Below are 16692 nucleotides of genomic sequence, written 5' to 3' on the forward strand. Positions count from 1 at the left end.
GTTTCCGCGTGTGAAAACGGCACGAAACCATGGATCGGACAAGTAGTCCTTGTGCAGTAGCCATGCTCCGGAGGCCCTGTCCCGATAGATCACTCTTCTTCCTTTGATTGGGCCCTTGAAGTTTAGAATATGCTACATCTACCGGTCCATTTCCTCTTGCATGCTCACGGGCATATTATCATGTCCACTTCTTCATCCGAATTTGACGAATCAAAGAACTCAGCTTCAATCATTTTATCAAGCTCCGTCGGTTCATATTACGAAGCATCGGAATTCATGGCTTTCCCTACAAATAAATCACAAAAAATCGGGTCGGACATCCTGTCAAACACATACAATGCAAAGAGGCAGTCGGAGAGTTGCCACATGTACCGCGGCGGTGTCCGGGCCACCGCCGATGTTCGCGGCAGCGAGCATGGGAGAGAGGACTACTGCGCCGGTCATGGCGGCGCTGAGGCTCAAAACGGCCGCGAAGCAAGGGTGACGGCGGAGCTGCGAAACGTTTGACGCGGAGGAAGAAGAACAAGCAGAGAGTAAATGGATCCGGTAGGTCAAGAGGGTGGATCTGGTGCAATTTATGGCGGGGAAGGCCTGTCGGGTCCGACATGAAAAACTCGCCCGGTATCCCCACATCCACCCCAAATTTAGGCTGCATCTCTACTCCTAATGTCTCAGTTGGTAGGTCGCGTTCCGAGTTTTATTTTCGTCCCACCTCACCCGGTCTTTTTTGGTACTTCTTTGGTACTTCCTCCCACCTCCCTCTCAGCCGCGAAAAACCAAGGAAAACCCCGCGATCGAGTCCCGCACACACCCAACCTCCCGTCTCACGCTAAGCCGCATAGAACCAAAAAAAACCTCAAGCCGAGTCCCCCGCCTGCCCCCACGCACTCCAGGCCCTAACATCCCGTCGCACCAAGACAGACGAACCAAAAATCTCTACTCCTAATGTCTCAGTTGGTAGGTCGTGTTCCGGGTTTTATTTTCGTCCCACCTCACCCGGTCTTTTTTGGTACTTCTTTGGTACTTCCTCCCACCTCCCTCTCAGCCGCGAAAAACCAAGGAAAACCCCGTGATCGAGTCCCGCACACGCCCATCCTCCCGTCTCACGCTAAGCCGCATAGAACCAAAAAAAACCTCAAGCCGAGTCCCCCGCCCGCCCCCACGCACTCCAGGCCCTAACATCCCGTCGCACCAAGACAGACGAACCAAAAAAATCTACGAATAGTCCGCCGGTTATTTTTTGCTGGATTTATTTCGCCTCACCACTTTCGTTGGTTTTATTTCGCTGGTTTTATTTCGTCTCTCTCCCACCTGTCTTTTCGCTTCACCACCCACATAAACCCATCAGATTAGTTACCATAAAAAATCGCAATCAATCAAGTATTGATGATCAGATTAGTTACCATATAAAAAATAAATCGCAATCAATCAAGTATTGATGGGATATTTCCTTATATTGATGTGATTTCCCCTTTTTTATCATCAATCGTCTCTACTGCCTAAAAAATGCGTAGCTTTCCTTTTCGCTTCACCACCCACATAAACCCATCAGATTAGTTACCATATAAAAAATAAATCGCAATCAATCAAGTATTGATGATCAGATTAGTTACCGTATAAAAAATAAATCGCAATCAATCAAGTATTGATGGGATATTTCCTTATATTGATGTGATTTTCCCTTTATTATCATCAATCATCTCTACTGCCTAAAAAAATGCGTAGCTTTCCTTTTCACTTCACCACCCACATAAACTCATCCGATTAGTTACCATATAAAAAATAAATCGCAATCAATCAAGTATTGATGATCAGATTAGTTACCATATAAAAAATAAATCGCAATCAATCAAGTATTGATGGGATATTTTCTTATATTGATGTGATTTTGCGTAGCTTTCCTTTTCCTGCCAACCGACCGCGTCCCGTCTCCCTACATCCGCCCTCGTTGCTCTGCCTCCTGCACGAAAAAAACCCTCTCGTTTGACCTCCCCCAAACCCCGCATGATGAAAAAACCCAGCCGCCTGCTTCCCCTCCTCTCGACCGCTCCATACGTCCAGATCGCGGCCCCATCCCCATCCTCCTCTCACGTCACGGCGGCCCATGGACTGCCGCCACCACCCTCCTACTCTCTCGCCGCCGCCGTCCTCCCGCTCGCTCGCCGCCGCCGTCGCCACCAATCCCGGCGAAGGCGCCGTTGCTGCTATGTCGCCTCCTTTCCCCATCCAAGCCTGACCATGGCAACGGCGCCCTCTCATGTGTCCCGCAGTGAGGTTTGGGGAGGCGCGACCACAATCCAGTAGGGATCTCACCGCGGACCCGTCCGCTGGGATGGGTGTTGCCTCCGTTGCGAATGGGATCGAAGGGAGAGACTACTTCGTCGTCAAGGTCGGCGAGGCAGCGGCCGATTGGGAGCCCGGTTGTGAACATGGGAGTTCGTCCCCATGGAGGCGGCGGCCGTGGAGATTGGATGTGAAGCAACCCCACTTGCCGGTGGTGGAGGCTTGCCGTCCATGTGATCCTTTCTTCTCCCGGTATCCCCATTCCTTGCCTCCCATTACAAAAGCGAGCATAAATGAGAGTAGGGGCTGATTTTCATCACTTCATTTCTCATTTTTTTAGTTGCTTTTTTGAGATTATACAAGATGCTCCCGATCTGTTTTGTCAAATTACTTGGATCGTCTTATGGAATTGACAGCCATCGCATTTTTCACCTCATGTTATTTCTTAATCCTTGTCCCACTAGGCATCCACTACATGTTTGGTAATGACGTGATGTTGAGGCGGCTAGGAGAAGCTCAGCAGCCAGATCAAGGGCTATCGAGATGGTTCTGGGAGCCAAGCAGTAGTTCTTCTGTTAAATTTTGGTTATTATCTTTTCTATTGTTACGATTGTGGGATGGTTGATTTTGACTCGGTGTAACATTTGCATTTGTTTCCCCAGCTTGTTGGCGTAGATGCGTGGCACTGCGGCAACTAATCAAGAGCGAGGGCAGTGCACATTAGAGCTACGCTGAATGTAGCGAGCCAACCACGAATTGGGTATGTTCACACGAGGGATGGGAGAGGAGAGGAACATTAACATTTTTCATGATTTGGATGAAAATTTCAGTTCATAGTTTCTTCGTACGTGGCAACACACTAACGGTACTCATGGGCTTAGGATGAAAGTAGCGCCAGCAGAATCAGTAGGTTGGATGGGAAGGCGGTTGTTGCCTTGTCCCTTGGTGCTAGCCTACCGTGGTGGCCTCACTAACTTGCTCATTGCGAATACGAGTTCGTGCGGTCGTGAGTTGCTGCAGATTTGTTTTTTATCACTTTTTACAATATTTATTGATGTATCCCTAACTCATCGAGTCATTTTTAGCTTTGATTTCCCATATACGCCAGCCTAAATATCCCATGGTCAGAATATTTGCATGGTTAGTGGACATTGTCCCTTTTTTTCTAATGTTTAATATTTTATATTGCCGATAGAAATAATTTTATCCGCTTGATTTAGGAAGTGCACATAGGTCAACATATTTTGTAGCTCTTTCGGATGTAAAAGCATATGTTGCATAAGAAATTATTATCTTCCAAGCATACTCACATTTCACTAACAAATAGGGGGAGGTTCAGACTTCAGAGCAATGATAAAAAGGTTTATTCCTCACTCTTTTGTTGGAATTTTAGTTCCAAGTTAACATGATTTCTTATCCGCTTCATAAGTCATGCATCTGCTTAATTAGGTGATAAGTAGGGCTATTGTGGGGTTTGTTTAAACTCCAGCATAAGGAATTCTGGTTTAAGAAAAAAGACTTTTGGCTTCTTTAATTACAAATTGATTGCAACATCATGTTAGTATGTGATTTCTCACATCTGGTTGTAATATTTGTGAAGACGTGCATTGCACGTGCACTTGGAAGCGGACCCGTGGCACGCGCCGGACGGCGCCGACGCTGACCCGGGCCACCTCCTCCGCGTATTCTTGGAGCTGTGGCTGGCCGATTTACATGAAATTAATTCCCTCAGTTCTGGTGGCAAATATAATACACATAATCCATATTGTTATGCACTAGCGTGTGTGTGTGAAATAGATGGATTATGGTCCCGTACCCAATAAGATGGATATGTGTGTGTGTTAGAGAGAGGGAGAGGGGGAGAGAGAGTGAGGAAGAGGAAGGGAGTGTGTGTGTGAGGATTTGATCGTAAAAAAAGTCGCCAATGTCGTAATATTGAACTCTTTAAGTTAACGTGGCCCCGTTGCAACGCACGGGCGTTCTTCTAATGAATTAAGGGATGTCAGTCAGCGCGTTCGCTTGAGGCCCGTTTGAGGCGCCCGATTGTCACTGCCTCACCAGGCCGTTCTTTCGGACGGTTGAGGTGGGTTTGAGACGCCGGGCATAGATGCTTTTAGGGGCGTCTGATTTTTATATTTGCTGCTAGCCATAATCTCATGATTCATCGTGAAGATTAGAAGTAGCGTGTGGTAACCTTCTCGCTCGTACATGCTGACTAGACCCATGAGCGTTTGTGGTCGCCAAACCGACACGAGCCGAGCCGCCCGAGCCCGGTCCAAGCGTTCAACCCCGACTGTCCAGCCCGCTCGTCCCGCACGCTTTCCCCTCCTCCAAGCTTTACCCCACCTGCCTCCCCCGTCTCCTTCCCCGCCCCATTCGTCACTGATCCCCCTTCTAGAACCTCCCAGAAGCCGAACGAGAGAGCCCGCAGGGGCGGCGCACGGGCATGGCGATGGCGACGCACACGGGGGTCGCCGCCTCCAAGGTCCTCATCCTCGTCGGCGCAGGTCGCAACCAATCCCCTTCCCTCCCCCGCCCGCCCCCAAATCTATCGATTTTAGATGTCGAAATCCGAATTGGCTTCCACTTTTGACCCTGAAATGGTGATTTTGCGTCGTCGCAGGCCTGACGGGATCGATCGTGCTTCGGAATGGCCGCTTGTCGGATGTATTGGCGGAGCTCCAGGTCGGTGGATTTTCAGCTCATACCATGTTAATTCTCTCGCTTTTATTGATCATCAGAGGTGGCGAAAAAATCTCTGGATGTTTTTTATGATGAGAAGACAATAGGATAATAGGAGCGTTACCACTGACCCGTCCGAGAGCATGATTGTAAATCTGCATACATGCTCCTAAGAGCAGCACAGATTGTTACCCAATCTTACAATTAAATCCGCTTTGCCACACACATATATGTATGGAAAGTATAGGACAGCGCTTTTGATGATCTCGTTTTCATTTTCTACGTAACAAGTGAAGGCACCAATGGGCACTCCAAATCATCCATAGTGTACCCCGCAGAAAAAATAATCATCCATAGTGTCTGCCAAGCATGTGTCAGTGGTTTAGATTGTATGTTCTTCATCTTGTAGTAAGTTATGTGGACCTTCAAATCTTTGAGGAACATGTCGTGTTTCTCTGTTTTTAGGAGCTCATGAAGGGCGTAAATCAAGGAGAAGGCTCGAGCGCATATGACATGGCTCTTATCCAAGCTCAGGTACGCAGTTGTTTATACTTATATCTTGCATCAGCAGTTGCATAGATATTACGCTATTGTCCTTCATTTGCTCTAAAATAACGTCTCTGTTGTTGTTTGTGCATTCCACGTGCTGGTGTTTGATACTAGATTCGGCATTTAGCCCAAGAAGTCAGAGATTTAACTTTGTCAAAGCCCATTACCATATTGAGCGGCAAATCGGACTCGGGAGGTATGTACCTATCTGATCCCCCCTTGCTATGTTTCAGCTTTTCTCTCTTAGTGACCTATGCCAAAAACCTAATCCACATTCTAAATAAGCCTTCATTATGAATTTGCTTGTATTATCCAAAAATGTTCAGATAGATAGTTACTCACTTAAGCCTGACTCTCCTGCAATATCTGCAGCTGAAAGGATTTTTTTGTTATGTGCATCTCCAATCTGACAATGAATGATTCATGAGTTTGAATTGCTTCGAAACTTCTAATTTGGAACATGTAGATAGGCTAATGAACAATAATGTTGGTACATTCAATTGTTTCGCAACGATATTTACGAACCTTTGAGAAAAGCTACTTACCTCATTCATTTTATTACACTTACTTGCTAGTTCTTATATCATTTTATTTACCTGCATGTGAATTTTCTTCAGGCAGTTTATCGTCCTACATACTGCCAGCAGCTGCAGTTGGAGCATTAGGTTATTGCTATATGTGGTGTAAGGTAAGATAAGCATACACACAAAAAAAATGTTTGAGTTATTGTCAAATTCTCTGTCTGCAATTTTTTGACTAAGGATCATGAATTGTGTCCTGGTCTTCTTTCTCCAGAAATGTTCTTACAACATTCATATAGAATCAGTAACTGAAGAAAGAGAAAATAGAACACTTTTTTCTTCATTTTTTGTCATTTGCTTTTCTTCCTTCCTTCTCGCATATAACAGAAATCTCTTGGGAATCATACTTTTTGTGTGTGTGTGTGTGGATCCAACTGTAAGCAGATAAATGGAGCACCGCTAAGTTAATCTTATTCTGTAAAACATTCTGATAAGAGTTTCAAATTGACTGTTGCATTGTTTCCTATGGATTCACTATGGTTTATGTAAAATCCTTGGATCTTTCTTATGCTAATAACATCTCCAAGTTGTTGTTTTAATACGAAACTTGCAATGTAGAGTACATATATAAATTGTGTGTGTAAACTTTTTTCTGTCATGTTTTTGCTTTCTTATATATTAATATCCTTATGCAGGGATGGTCCTTGTCAGATGTCATGTTTGTCACAAAACGCAATATGGCCAGTGCTGTCGATAGCATGTCGAAGCAATTGGAGCAAGTTTCATCAGCACTAGCAGTATGCTTTACACATTATTATTTCATATTCAGTGTTATCTTTCTTTTCATATCTACTTGAATAATGACTGTGACATCCAATTAATTTCAGGCAACCAAAAGACATCTAACAAAACGCCTTGAGAATTTGGATGGCAAAATGGACGAACAAGTGGAGGTCTCCAAACAAATACGGAATGAGGTTTGTTGATTTGCAATGATGTTAGTCCTGAGCAGTGATGTACTGATATGATGACAAATTGAATGATTCATGCCTGAGACCTTATGAAATTTGTTTTTGCAGAACAGCAACAATTCTTCTTCTGTTTTCATTCTTACATCACCTAATCAATACCTTTAGATACCGTTATTTAATTGATTGAATTGTTCACTACAAGTAGGTGCTTCTGTCATACTATAGTTCACCCGGAAAGGTGGGTCAGGATTTTTGTTTAGAACGCCCACCATCTAAGGGTGCAAGTGGCGAATCCATGTAAGCCCACTCAATAGGGGGTAGTACAAACTGAACTAATTCCCTAAAACAAAGCTGCAACTAATATGGCCGATTTTGACTATGGAGCAAGCACAAGTTGCGTGCTGCTTGCATCCCTGACGCCATCACATAACAACATATGAGTACTAGTCGTGGCCTGCTTGTGATTGTTTTTGTTGTTAATGTTCATAATCCATGGTCATATACTGGCTGGCATGTCAAGATTGGCTCAAAACCAGAAACTGTGCAACACTTCAAATAACTGGTTAAAGGGAATACACTAGTCTGGTGCACATGCTGGCTCTTCTTACAACCATTAACTGCAGCGTACTCTGAGTACTTTTTTCCATATACCATAAAACATTATTGTGTAGAATAATAATACGTATGAACACAAGCATAACCAGAGTGATCTTCCTAAATGGTCTATGAAGACTCTGATTGTGTTTATTATGGCTTTCTGATAAGCCGTTGCTAGTCTTTGATTTGCGTGCATGGAGCACATAGTTTTCCAGCTTTTTTCTTCATTTTTTCTGTAAGAACACCAAAGGTGTACTCTGCTTTCTGTTCTTTTCAACGTTGCAAAAGCTGTTAAGTTAATGTGTTTAGTAGGTACATGCTGTATATACTTGTAATGCTATGCTATCCTATGAAAAATCAGTTTCCTTCTCAGTTCAAGCATTCATGTTGTTCTGTTCAATATGCACAGGTCACTGATGTTAAAACTGATCTGTCCCAAATTGGCTTTGACGTTGAAGCAATTCAACAGATGGTAGCTGGACTGGTGAGTTTGAGCATCCTGGAACCCTTGCACATGAACTTTTGCTCGAAATCTATTTGATTGTTCTGACTTTGTTTGTGTACGATTATCAGGAAGAGAAGATTGAGTTGCTTGACAATAAACAGGTGACCAACATACTCACGAGCCTCTGGGTCTTGGCATGCTGAAATTCTGTTTGTCCTAACCTCTTATATTTTAATGGCAGGATGCGGCTAATGCTGGTATATGGTATCTCTGCCGAATGGCAGGAGGTATAAAAGAGGGAATAAATGCCAAGTTTTTCCAAGTAAGCAGATAATTGGTACAGGGTTACGAGTCTGCGCTGTCCTGTTTAAGGCCTGTTCATTAGGTGTTCTTATCGCGTAGATTTAACTATCTTTGTCGTGACCCATATCTGAGCTTATCGTGTAGATTGAGCTATCTTCGTGATGATTCATACCTGTTCTTCATTCGACAGGAAGCGGATGAAAAACTCAAGCTCTTGGACCTGGCTCATACTGAAAAGAAGCCGGTGAAGGTAAGTCGAGTGCCTTTCTCTCAGATGTTTGCCCTCCTTCCAGGCAATTTCAGTTTCTTGATGCAGAATCACTAACTTTATGCTGTGCATACTGTAGGGTCTGGAGTTATTTCTGGAGAGCACCAAGGAAGTCAAGGCACTCGACTCCAAGCCTAAGACCATCGTGCAGATTGATGCCAAGAAACCGATGAAGGCGTTCGACGTGCCTGTGAAGAGCGCTGCGGTGCACAGGTCAAACAGGTTCTTAATTCGCAAGGAAGGCCTCGCACTGTGATGGACGCCTTCCCGTGCTGCTTGCGATGTACATTGCGTTCTTGCTTGATTTGTTTGGTAGAAAATATAGAAGAATAACCTGCATCCCGAGTGGTGATTTTCCAGGATAGACAGGTTGATACGTCTCAAGGCAATTTGTATTTGTTCCTTTGTATTTTTTGGGTCATTTCATGTTCTGGTCTGAAGTTGCTCGCTTGTAAACAAGTGAAGAAATAAATAATTAAAATACGTTTTGCATTCTTACATCTTACATATTTCCCCCGTTCTCTTTCTGCAACGTGTGCATGCATGACATGAGTGGAGTCACCTAGCAGCAGACAGGGACTCAAAACAGAGCAGTGACTTTTACATATTTGAAATTTGAAATGATCAAATGAGCAATGACTCACAAAATTGCACGAACCAGGTGTACTCGGCTGAAGAAGACTTGGCGCTCTGAAGCTGGAAATCCCCACGTCTTTGGTGTCTGTGTTTTAATTTCCCTAGCGAGTTTTACTTGTGGCTCTGCCGTTTAAAACTCTGGACTGTATTGTCGCCACCTAAACAGTGGTTGCGTTCTGAGTAACGAAATTGTCGCCACCTATTGATTGGAAAAACAAATGCACGAACCGAACTTACTCAAAGAGTCTTGAATTTTTGAAGTCAATGTGCAAAATCTCATGTGAAGACTCACATATCAAGAAAATAGATAAGAAAAACTTACATACGAATACTATTCCCTCTGATCCAAAATAAGCGTCCAAAAATAAATATGAGTACTACTCCCTCTCGTTAAAAAATAAGTGTCCCGAATAAGTGTCGCAGTTTTGACCTAGGTTAAGTCAAAACTATGACACTTATTATGGATCGGAGGTAGTACGAATAAATAGTGTTGAACATTGTATTATTCGCTAGCTGAATTTGTCTACTCCCTCCGTCCTTCAAAGAGTGTATTTCCAATTTTGTTGGATTCAAACTGTCTCAAAGTTTGACCGAGTTTGTCCAAAAATATATCAATGTTTGTGAAACCAAATATGTATATGATGAAAATATATTTTATTATGAATTTAATGTTACTAATTTGATGGCATAAATGTTGATGTATTATTATATAAATATGGTCAAATATAAAAAAATTGACTTTTCAACAATGTTGAAAGTAAGTACACTCTTTCGACGGAGTATTTTATATGTGAGTCAGATTTAGGTCTAAAAATTCGTGTTAGCTCACTCGGGGAAAGGCAAGTGAAAACTGGAAAGCGAATTGTGAAACCCGTTTGGCGACGGCGTCTGAAAAGGGACGGCCGGAACGGCTCTCCCTCTCTGTCCGTGCGCCCGCCCCGGCGACGGCTCCCCGGCTGGCGTCGAGTCCTCCCAGCGGCTGGCGGCTCCTACCGGCAGCGAGGTGAGCCCATTGATTCCGTTTTCTGCCACTTTTTTCCTCATCGTGAACCCCATGTTTTGATTTTGGTGCAATGTAAACCCTAGTTCTGTGAGATTGATTCGGGTTGAAATCGAGGCGTGTTGAGGAGGAGCAGGAGCTTTATGTACATATATATTCCATATGTTGCCCTGCGTTATTTTCTGTTTGTCAAATTCCATTTTCCTATGTGTGGAGTAATCTATTTTGCGTGGATCAAACCATTTGAAGGAAAAAGAACATATTATAAAGAGATGACAAGAGGTGAGCTCCGGGGAGAGCATCCTGCACCTGTTCCTCTCTGCTTAGGTATGTAAGCGGCGCACCGTTTAAGCCCACTTATCGGTCGAACAGTTTAAGAAAGTTTTTTTTTTCCGGGAAAATGAACTATCAAGCTAACAAAAAAAAAATATTAAACAAGCTTTGCGGCGCCGTTTATCGCGCCATTTACATCCCTACTCTCTGCTGAGGAGAAGCAGGGGCAGAGTTCCATTTCCATTGGTCCTGTAGGCCAAATCTTCAAGATGCTTGTCAACTATAGGGCATTTTATCAAGAGGACCATCAACTCTAGGTCATTTGATCATAGGTCGACGAACTTGGGGGGAATTCACCAATTTTCACTTAATTGTTCCTATAGCCCAACATCACTAATCAGCATAACCTCAAATTACAAACTGTGAGAACAGAGCACCCGTGGCCACAGTTCGGGATGTCTCATCTCCTCCTTGAACAAATGTACGAAGGGCCTTCTCTCCCTCAGCCCTTGATTTTTTTTATTTCAAACTACAAACCGTGTCCTGTACATCAGAGTTGCACAGTATACGCATTTAGTAAAATCTAGGTATATAAGCACATAATAAATAGTAGCGAGATAAACCCGTTGACAGTTTGTCAGTTCCAGGCCAGTAGCTCGCAGGAGAAACCTGTACGCCTTTCGAAGAAATCCATTCCACCCAGCATGTAAGATGGTGGTGAATTTAACTTGCTTCTGCTCCCCGTTGTCCATGGATGTCGGCCTGTTACTCCTTAGATGTCATACTTGCTGCAGGAGAGGGACATACTAGAGTAGCTTAGTCATAAGTGTTCACTTCAGAATAATAACATACTTGGTGTTTTATATAGCCTGCAAAATGTTAAAACTGAACAGTATTGCATCAGTGAATTATAGTTGTTGTTACTTTGAGGTTTTTCCTTGCTACCGTTATTTCCGTTCTCTCTTTTGAACTCTAGCATTTCTTTACTAGTACTTAACTGTCAGGTGAAACCAGTTGGTTAAGTACCAGCTGACGATGGATTTCATGGCATTGTTCTGCCAGCTGAAAATGGAGGCATGTGGCAGAGTGTGTACTTACGGGATCTGTACATGCTCAAAGTCCTCCTCACTCGACCTGATGACGACCTCGCGTCCGGCCTTGTGGAGCAGGTAGCATAATACTTGATCCAAATCAGGCATTGCTATCACTTTCAGCTTCTTAAGTTCCTTCAGGTGCTGCAATCCTTGCGGAAGCGCCTTCAGCTTGGTGCACTTGCAGAGAGTTAGTATCCTGAGCTTCGGCATGGCGCCATCCTCCAATATCCACTCCTCAATATCCAGATCGTGGAGCACCAAATTGTGCAGGTCTGGAAACCCACCAGAAGGGCAGGTCATGGTCGCGCCAGTGTATGACTTGACCCCTATTTCCAACACATTCAGGAACGTCAGCCAGCTCCCAAGTGTCGGCATGGGGTCTTCATCATTCAGCAGATTAGGACAGCTGATTTTCAGCCGTCTCAGGTTGTGCGGGAGGAGGTGCAGATCAGGAAGATGCAGGTCGTTGGGCACCCCAAACTCGTCCTCGCACGCCCCGACAATTTCCAGCTGCTTGACGCTCCGGTAGTGCTTCCCAAAGCACCAGGAGGGATTTTCTTCCATTCTGTCAGTTGCTCCTTCCCATTGCTTTGGGGTGTTGGCTGCCAGGAATATGAAAAGTGACTTCAGGTTGCTCTGCATGTTCGTCTTCCACATGGACCATGACTCGACCTTGTAGATATGGATATGCTTCAGTGTTGAAATGCTCAAGAGATCAATAGGGAGCGCTTCCACTGTGGCATCCCTTGCATCAAAAGTTTGCAAGTTTGTGAGATTACTGACGGCAGCAGGAAGTACATATGTGCCACCTTTCAAGCCAAGGTACCTCAGATGTACCATCTGGCCGATCTCTGCAGGTAGCTGCCATCTCCCTCTCATGCCATCAAAGTAGAGTACCCGCAGGTAATTCAAGCCTCGGAAAGAGAAGACGTCCTTTTCTAGCCGAGCTGCATTGAAGATCAGCAAGGTGTGCAGATTTGGCATAGCAACACCGACCTTCACGCAAACGGAGTCGTAGAGAACCACCCTGTAAGCTCTCATTTCATTGGAATATGAGGTCTCCACTTCATCTCTGGAACTGCAGTCTTTCAAGAAGCCTTCTCTTCGAGCTCGCCCAATTCCCCAGTCGCGCAACACGTCATGTACCTTAACGGCCCTGATGCACCTGGAGCTCTTCTTTTCAATTAGGATCAAGCAGCGCTGGGCCAGTTCTTCCACATACCCGAGCGCAGTTTCTTCAAGGGAGCGTCCACGCACGTTTGATATGAAACCCTCTGAAATCCACAACTTCGTCAGAAGGCCAACCGGGACTGCGTAGTCTTCTGGGAATGATGTGATGTACAAAAAGCATGCCTTCAGATTGCTTGGCAGATCATAGTAACTTAGGTCCAGTATGGCTCTGATGTCACCTTCATTCTTCATTGTGTCCCAGTTTACGCTAGCAACCATTCTTCTCCACTCGGTGATCCTGAGATTCTTTGAAAGGAAACCTCCCATGACTACAATTGCAAGAGGCAAGCCATTGCATTTTAATGCAAGTACCTTGCCTAGTTCTCTGAAGCTATCCAGATCATCTCTGCCATGGACGACATAGGAAGGGAATGCCTTTCTGTTGAATAACTCTATACTTTCGTCGTCGTTAAGGAGCTTGACCTGCTGGATTATTTTTCTTGCGTTGGGGTGATTGGAAACTGCTGAGTTGCGAGTTGTCAGAACAATTCTGCTTCCATTTTTCACATCAGGAAAGGCAGCTTGGACCATATCCCAGTCTTTCATTTTCCAGACATCATCTAAGACTACAAGGTACCTTTTATCCTTGAGAAAACTGTGGATCTTCTTGATGATTTCAATCTCATTCATTGTTCCTAGTTCTTCGAAGTCTTGATTCCCCATGACCCCTTTAACGATATCCTTCAGTGCACCATAGACCGAAAATTGCTGTGAGATGCATATCCATACGGAGGAGTTGAAATGCTTTTTGGCGACAAGATTGTAGACCTTCCTGGCAATGGTTGATTTCCCTGAGCCCCCTGGACCAACAAGGGAGACGACAGTGAGGTCCTTGTTCTCCAAGTCAAGCAGTTGATCCTTGACCTGGTTGATTTCACTGTCAAAGCCAATGACATCAACCTCATCCCCGAAATCCGGAAGCATCAGTCTCCTAGAGCGTAGAGTCTCGTTCTCATCCATACTGTATCTTGTCTCAGTCAGGCTAGTTCTCTGAATGTTATACTTTTCAAATTCTTTGAAGATCTTATTAACTCTTGCTGTCACCTGGTCAATTCTTTTTCCGACGCTGTGCAGGCGCTTGCAGTGGACCGGGTAATAGGCGCCCTTGGATATGGCGCCGAGGAGGGACGGCGGTCTGTTGTTCTCCCTGGCCAAGATGTTGGCCGTGTCGATGATGATCTCGACGCTGTAGGCGACGTCCCTGACCTCCGACACCAGTTGGCTGAGCATCTCATTCTCGCCCCTCTCCATCCTCGCGTCGGCGTCCCTGAGGAAGCACTGCATGCGCTTGAGCTCGGACTTGAGGGCCTCCACCTTGGCAGGAACCTGGCCCAGAGAAGCGACTTCTTGGATCACGGTGGCGCCTGCCCGCTGCAGCACAGCAGCGACCGCGTGTTCGGCCATGTCGTGTGATCTCTGCGTTATAAAGCACAAGGTCATGCAACTTACATATGGTCCGAGAGTCTCTAAGAGGAGGTAAGACTGAATGTTGAAACAGGGCTCCGTCTTATCATTCCGTGATGCTACGAATCTATCAGAAATGAACATGATTCCTTTTCCTGTTTACTGTAAACAGAAGTGGATCCAAAGGAGCAACCATGTGGCCTCATGTGGTAAGGAGGGACACAAATGGATGCGTGGGACGGTTCAGACTGAGGCGGGGCAAGATTTATAAACTGAAGTCGACACAACAAGAAGATGAAGAGCATGAGGGGCTCGCGTACCTGAATCCGCTGGCTATCCGGCGAGGAGAGGACGACGGCAATGGGTTGTGCTGGATCGGGGTCGTTGTGCGTGGAGGAAGCCGCGTGGTTTGTTGGATCATCACCCGAACATTATTCTCAAGTCAGCTCGTGCTGCTGCGTCAGGGACAGTGACAGGGAGATGATTGTGGTTTCAATACCATGATGGGCGTGGACGTTTGACCCGGTGTCTCCGGCCGGACGAGTTCATGGCTTGCCCTCACCCTTGTCAGTTTGTGTAGCTCGTTTTTTTGTTCCAACACACTCTGGCTTTGCGGTTGGAGGCGCTATCTGTGATGTGGGCCATAACGCGAACTAGCGAGTGTCCACCCACCCAAGCTCGCTCGTCGTTTCGTTTGGTTCCAAAATACAAGCCTTTTTAAAGATTTCAATAAAAGACTACACATGGAGCAGAATGAGTGATTCTACACTCTTTTTTCGAAAAGGGGGGACTCCCCGGCCTCTGCATCAGAACGATGCATACGGCCACATTTATTATAGAGTAAATAAGGTTCAACAAGGTCTTAAAGTCTGCAAACAAAAGCAACGGCTAGCTCACACAGAGCCTCAAAGCCAAAACAAAAAGCCCAAAAGCCACAACCGGCAGGCAAAATAAAAGATAGGTAAACTAATTGCCTATCCTATTACATGACCGCCATTCAAACCGGTTGAAGATATCCCGCGCTACCATCTCCCACCGGACAGATCCAGTAACCAAACCCTCCCTGGCCTCCGTCGGAGTGAGTAAGGACCACATACGGATCAGTGCAGTAGCCCGGAATAAAACCTGCAAAAAATGAATAGTTGTTGTGCTGTTAAAAGCCAAATCATTTCTGCAATTTCAAACTGCCCATAACAACGCACATACTCCTACACGAATGTGTCTAGCTGTTTCGGACTCTATCCCAGCAAGACATGCCCCGAATAACGTGTTGACCGAAGTCGGAGGAGTAATGTTAAAGGCAATTTGCACAGAGCGCCACAGCCCTCGTGCCAACGGACAGTCAAAAAAGAGATGCTTAATAGTCTCGTCCCGATCACAGAAACTACACCTAGTAGAACCTGTCCAGTTGCGCTTAACTAAATTGTCCTTTGTTAAAATTACTTGTTTATGCACAAACCACATAAACACTTTAATCTTCAAAGGGACCTTAACTTTCCAAACCTCTTGGGAACTAGGAATCACAGTAGAGTTAATGATATCGATATACATCGATTTAACTGTGAACTCCCCAGATCTAGTAAGCTTCCAACATAACTGATCGGGCTGAGGAGTTAACTGAACCTCCATCAGTCTACGGACTAAGTGAAGCCATGCTTACCATCGATCACCCACAAGCACCCTCCTGAACTGAATGTTGAGAGGAACGGATGCATAACCATGGCAACAAGAGCCTCACGATGCTGAACAATACGATATAGGGACGGATACTGGGTCGCCAACGGCGTGTCGCCAAGCCACATATCCTCCCAGAATTGCGTGTTGTTACCATTACCGATAATACACCTCGTTATGTTAAAGAAGGCAGCTTTGATTCTCATGAGCCCCTTCCAGAACGGCGAATCTGTTGGTCTCAGAGTGACCTGGGATAGGGTCTTGGACTGCAGATATTTACTACGTAAAATCTGCGCCCACGTTGCCTCCATCTCAGAAGACAATTTAAACAGCCACTTACTGAGCAAGCATCTGTTCTTGACTTCAAGATTTTCAGTACCAAGGCCCCCCTGGTCCTTTGGTCGACAGATAATATCCCATTTGGCAAGTCTGTACTTCCTCTTAAGCTCATCACTCTGCCAAAAGAATCGAGATCGATAGAAGTCCAGCCTTTTCCTAACCCCAACCGGGACCTCAAAGAAGGATAAGAGAAACATAGGTAAACTCGTGAGCACCGAGTTAATAAGAATCAGCCGGCCTCCATAAGACATGAGTTTTCCTTTCCAGCAACTCAGTTTCTTCTCAAACCGATCCTCGATGCACTTCCACTCGCTATTTGTTAGCTTACGATGGTGAATGAGAATACCGAGATACGTGAAAGGTAAAGCCCCCACTTCTCAACCAAACAATTATCTATAAGCCTCTTGTTCGTCTTTGGCTCTA

At 45.1% G+C, this 16692-nt stretch overlaps 2 protein-coding genes and 1 long non-coding RNA gene across 3 annotated transcripts; 2 read left to right on the forward strand and 1 right to left on the reverse strand.

The window, feature by feature from the left end:
• The first annotated feature begins 4530 nt into the window (after nt 1-4530).
• Nucleotides 4531-9119, forward strand: LOC123112364 (uncharacterized). The gene is made up of 12 exons (XM_044533329.1): nt 4531-4790; nt 4907-4968; nt 5431-5499; nt 5629-5710; nt 6132-6202; nt 6731-6832; nt 6923-7012; nt 8013-8087; nt 8177-8209; nt 8290-8370; nt 8542-8601; nt 8699-9119. Exons 1-12 carry the CDS (start codon nt 4730-4732, stop codon nt 8873-8875), a joined length of 963 nt encoding a protein of 320 aa, XP_044389264.1. The 5' UTR covers nt 4531-4729; the 3' UTR covers nt 8876-9119.
• A 974-nt stretch (nt 9120-10093) lies between these two features.
• Nucleotides 10094-15010, forward strand: LOC123112366 (uncharacterized). Its single transcript, XR_006455398.1, has 4 exons — nt 10094-10258; nt 11533-13425; nt 13540-14328; nt 14429-15010. It is a non-coding gene; the product is annotated as an uncharacterized lncRNA (long non-coding RNA).
• Nucleotides 10781-14256, reverse strand: LOC123112365 (disease resistance RPP8-like protein 3). Its single transcript, XM_044533330.1, has 2 exons — nt 11627-14256; nt 10781-11316 (listed from the first exon to the last, which is right to left on the reverse strand). The coding sequence occupies exons 1-2, from the start codon at nt 14254-14256 to the stop codon at nt 11301-11303; spliced, it is 2646 nt and encodes an 881-aa protein (XP_044389265.1). The 3' UTR covers nt 10781-11300.
• Nucleotides 15011-16692: the final 1682 nt, after the last annotated feature.

The sequence above is a fragment of the Triticum aestivum genome, chromosome 5B (assembly GCF_018294505.1).
Source record: "Triticum aestivum cultivar Chinese Spring chromosome 5B, IWGSC CS RefSeq v2.1, whole genome shotgun sequence".
NCBI classification, from domain to species: domain Eukaryota; kingdom Viridiplantae; phylum Streptophyta; class Magnoliopsida; order Poales; family Poaceae; genus Triticum; species Triticum aestivum.

Coding starts and splice junctions, on each gene's coding strand:
- LOC123112364 (XM_044533329.1), top strand. CDS start 4,730: ATGGCGATGGCGACGCACACGGGGGTCGCCGCCTCCAAGGTCCTCATC. Junction 6,203..6,730: donor ATTGCTATATGTGGTGTAAG/GTAAGATAAGCA, acceptor ATCCTTATGCAG/GGATGGTCCTTGTCAGATGT. Junction 8,210..8,289: donor AGTTGCTTGACAATAAACAG/GTGACCAACATA, acceptor TTTTAATGGCAG/GATGCGGCTAATGCTGGTAT.
- LOC123112365 (XM_044533330.1), bottom strand. CDS start 14,256: ATGGCCGAACACGCGGTCGCTGCTGTGCTGCAGCGGGCAGGCGCCACC.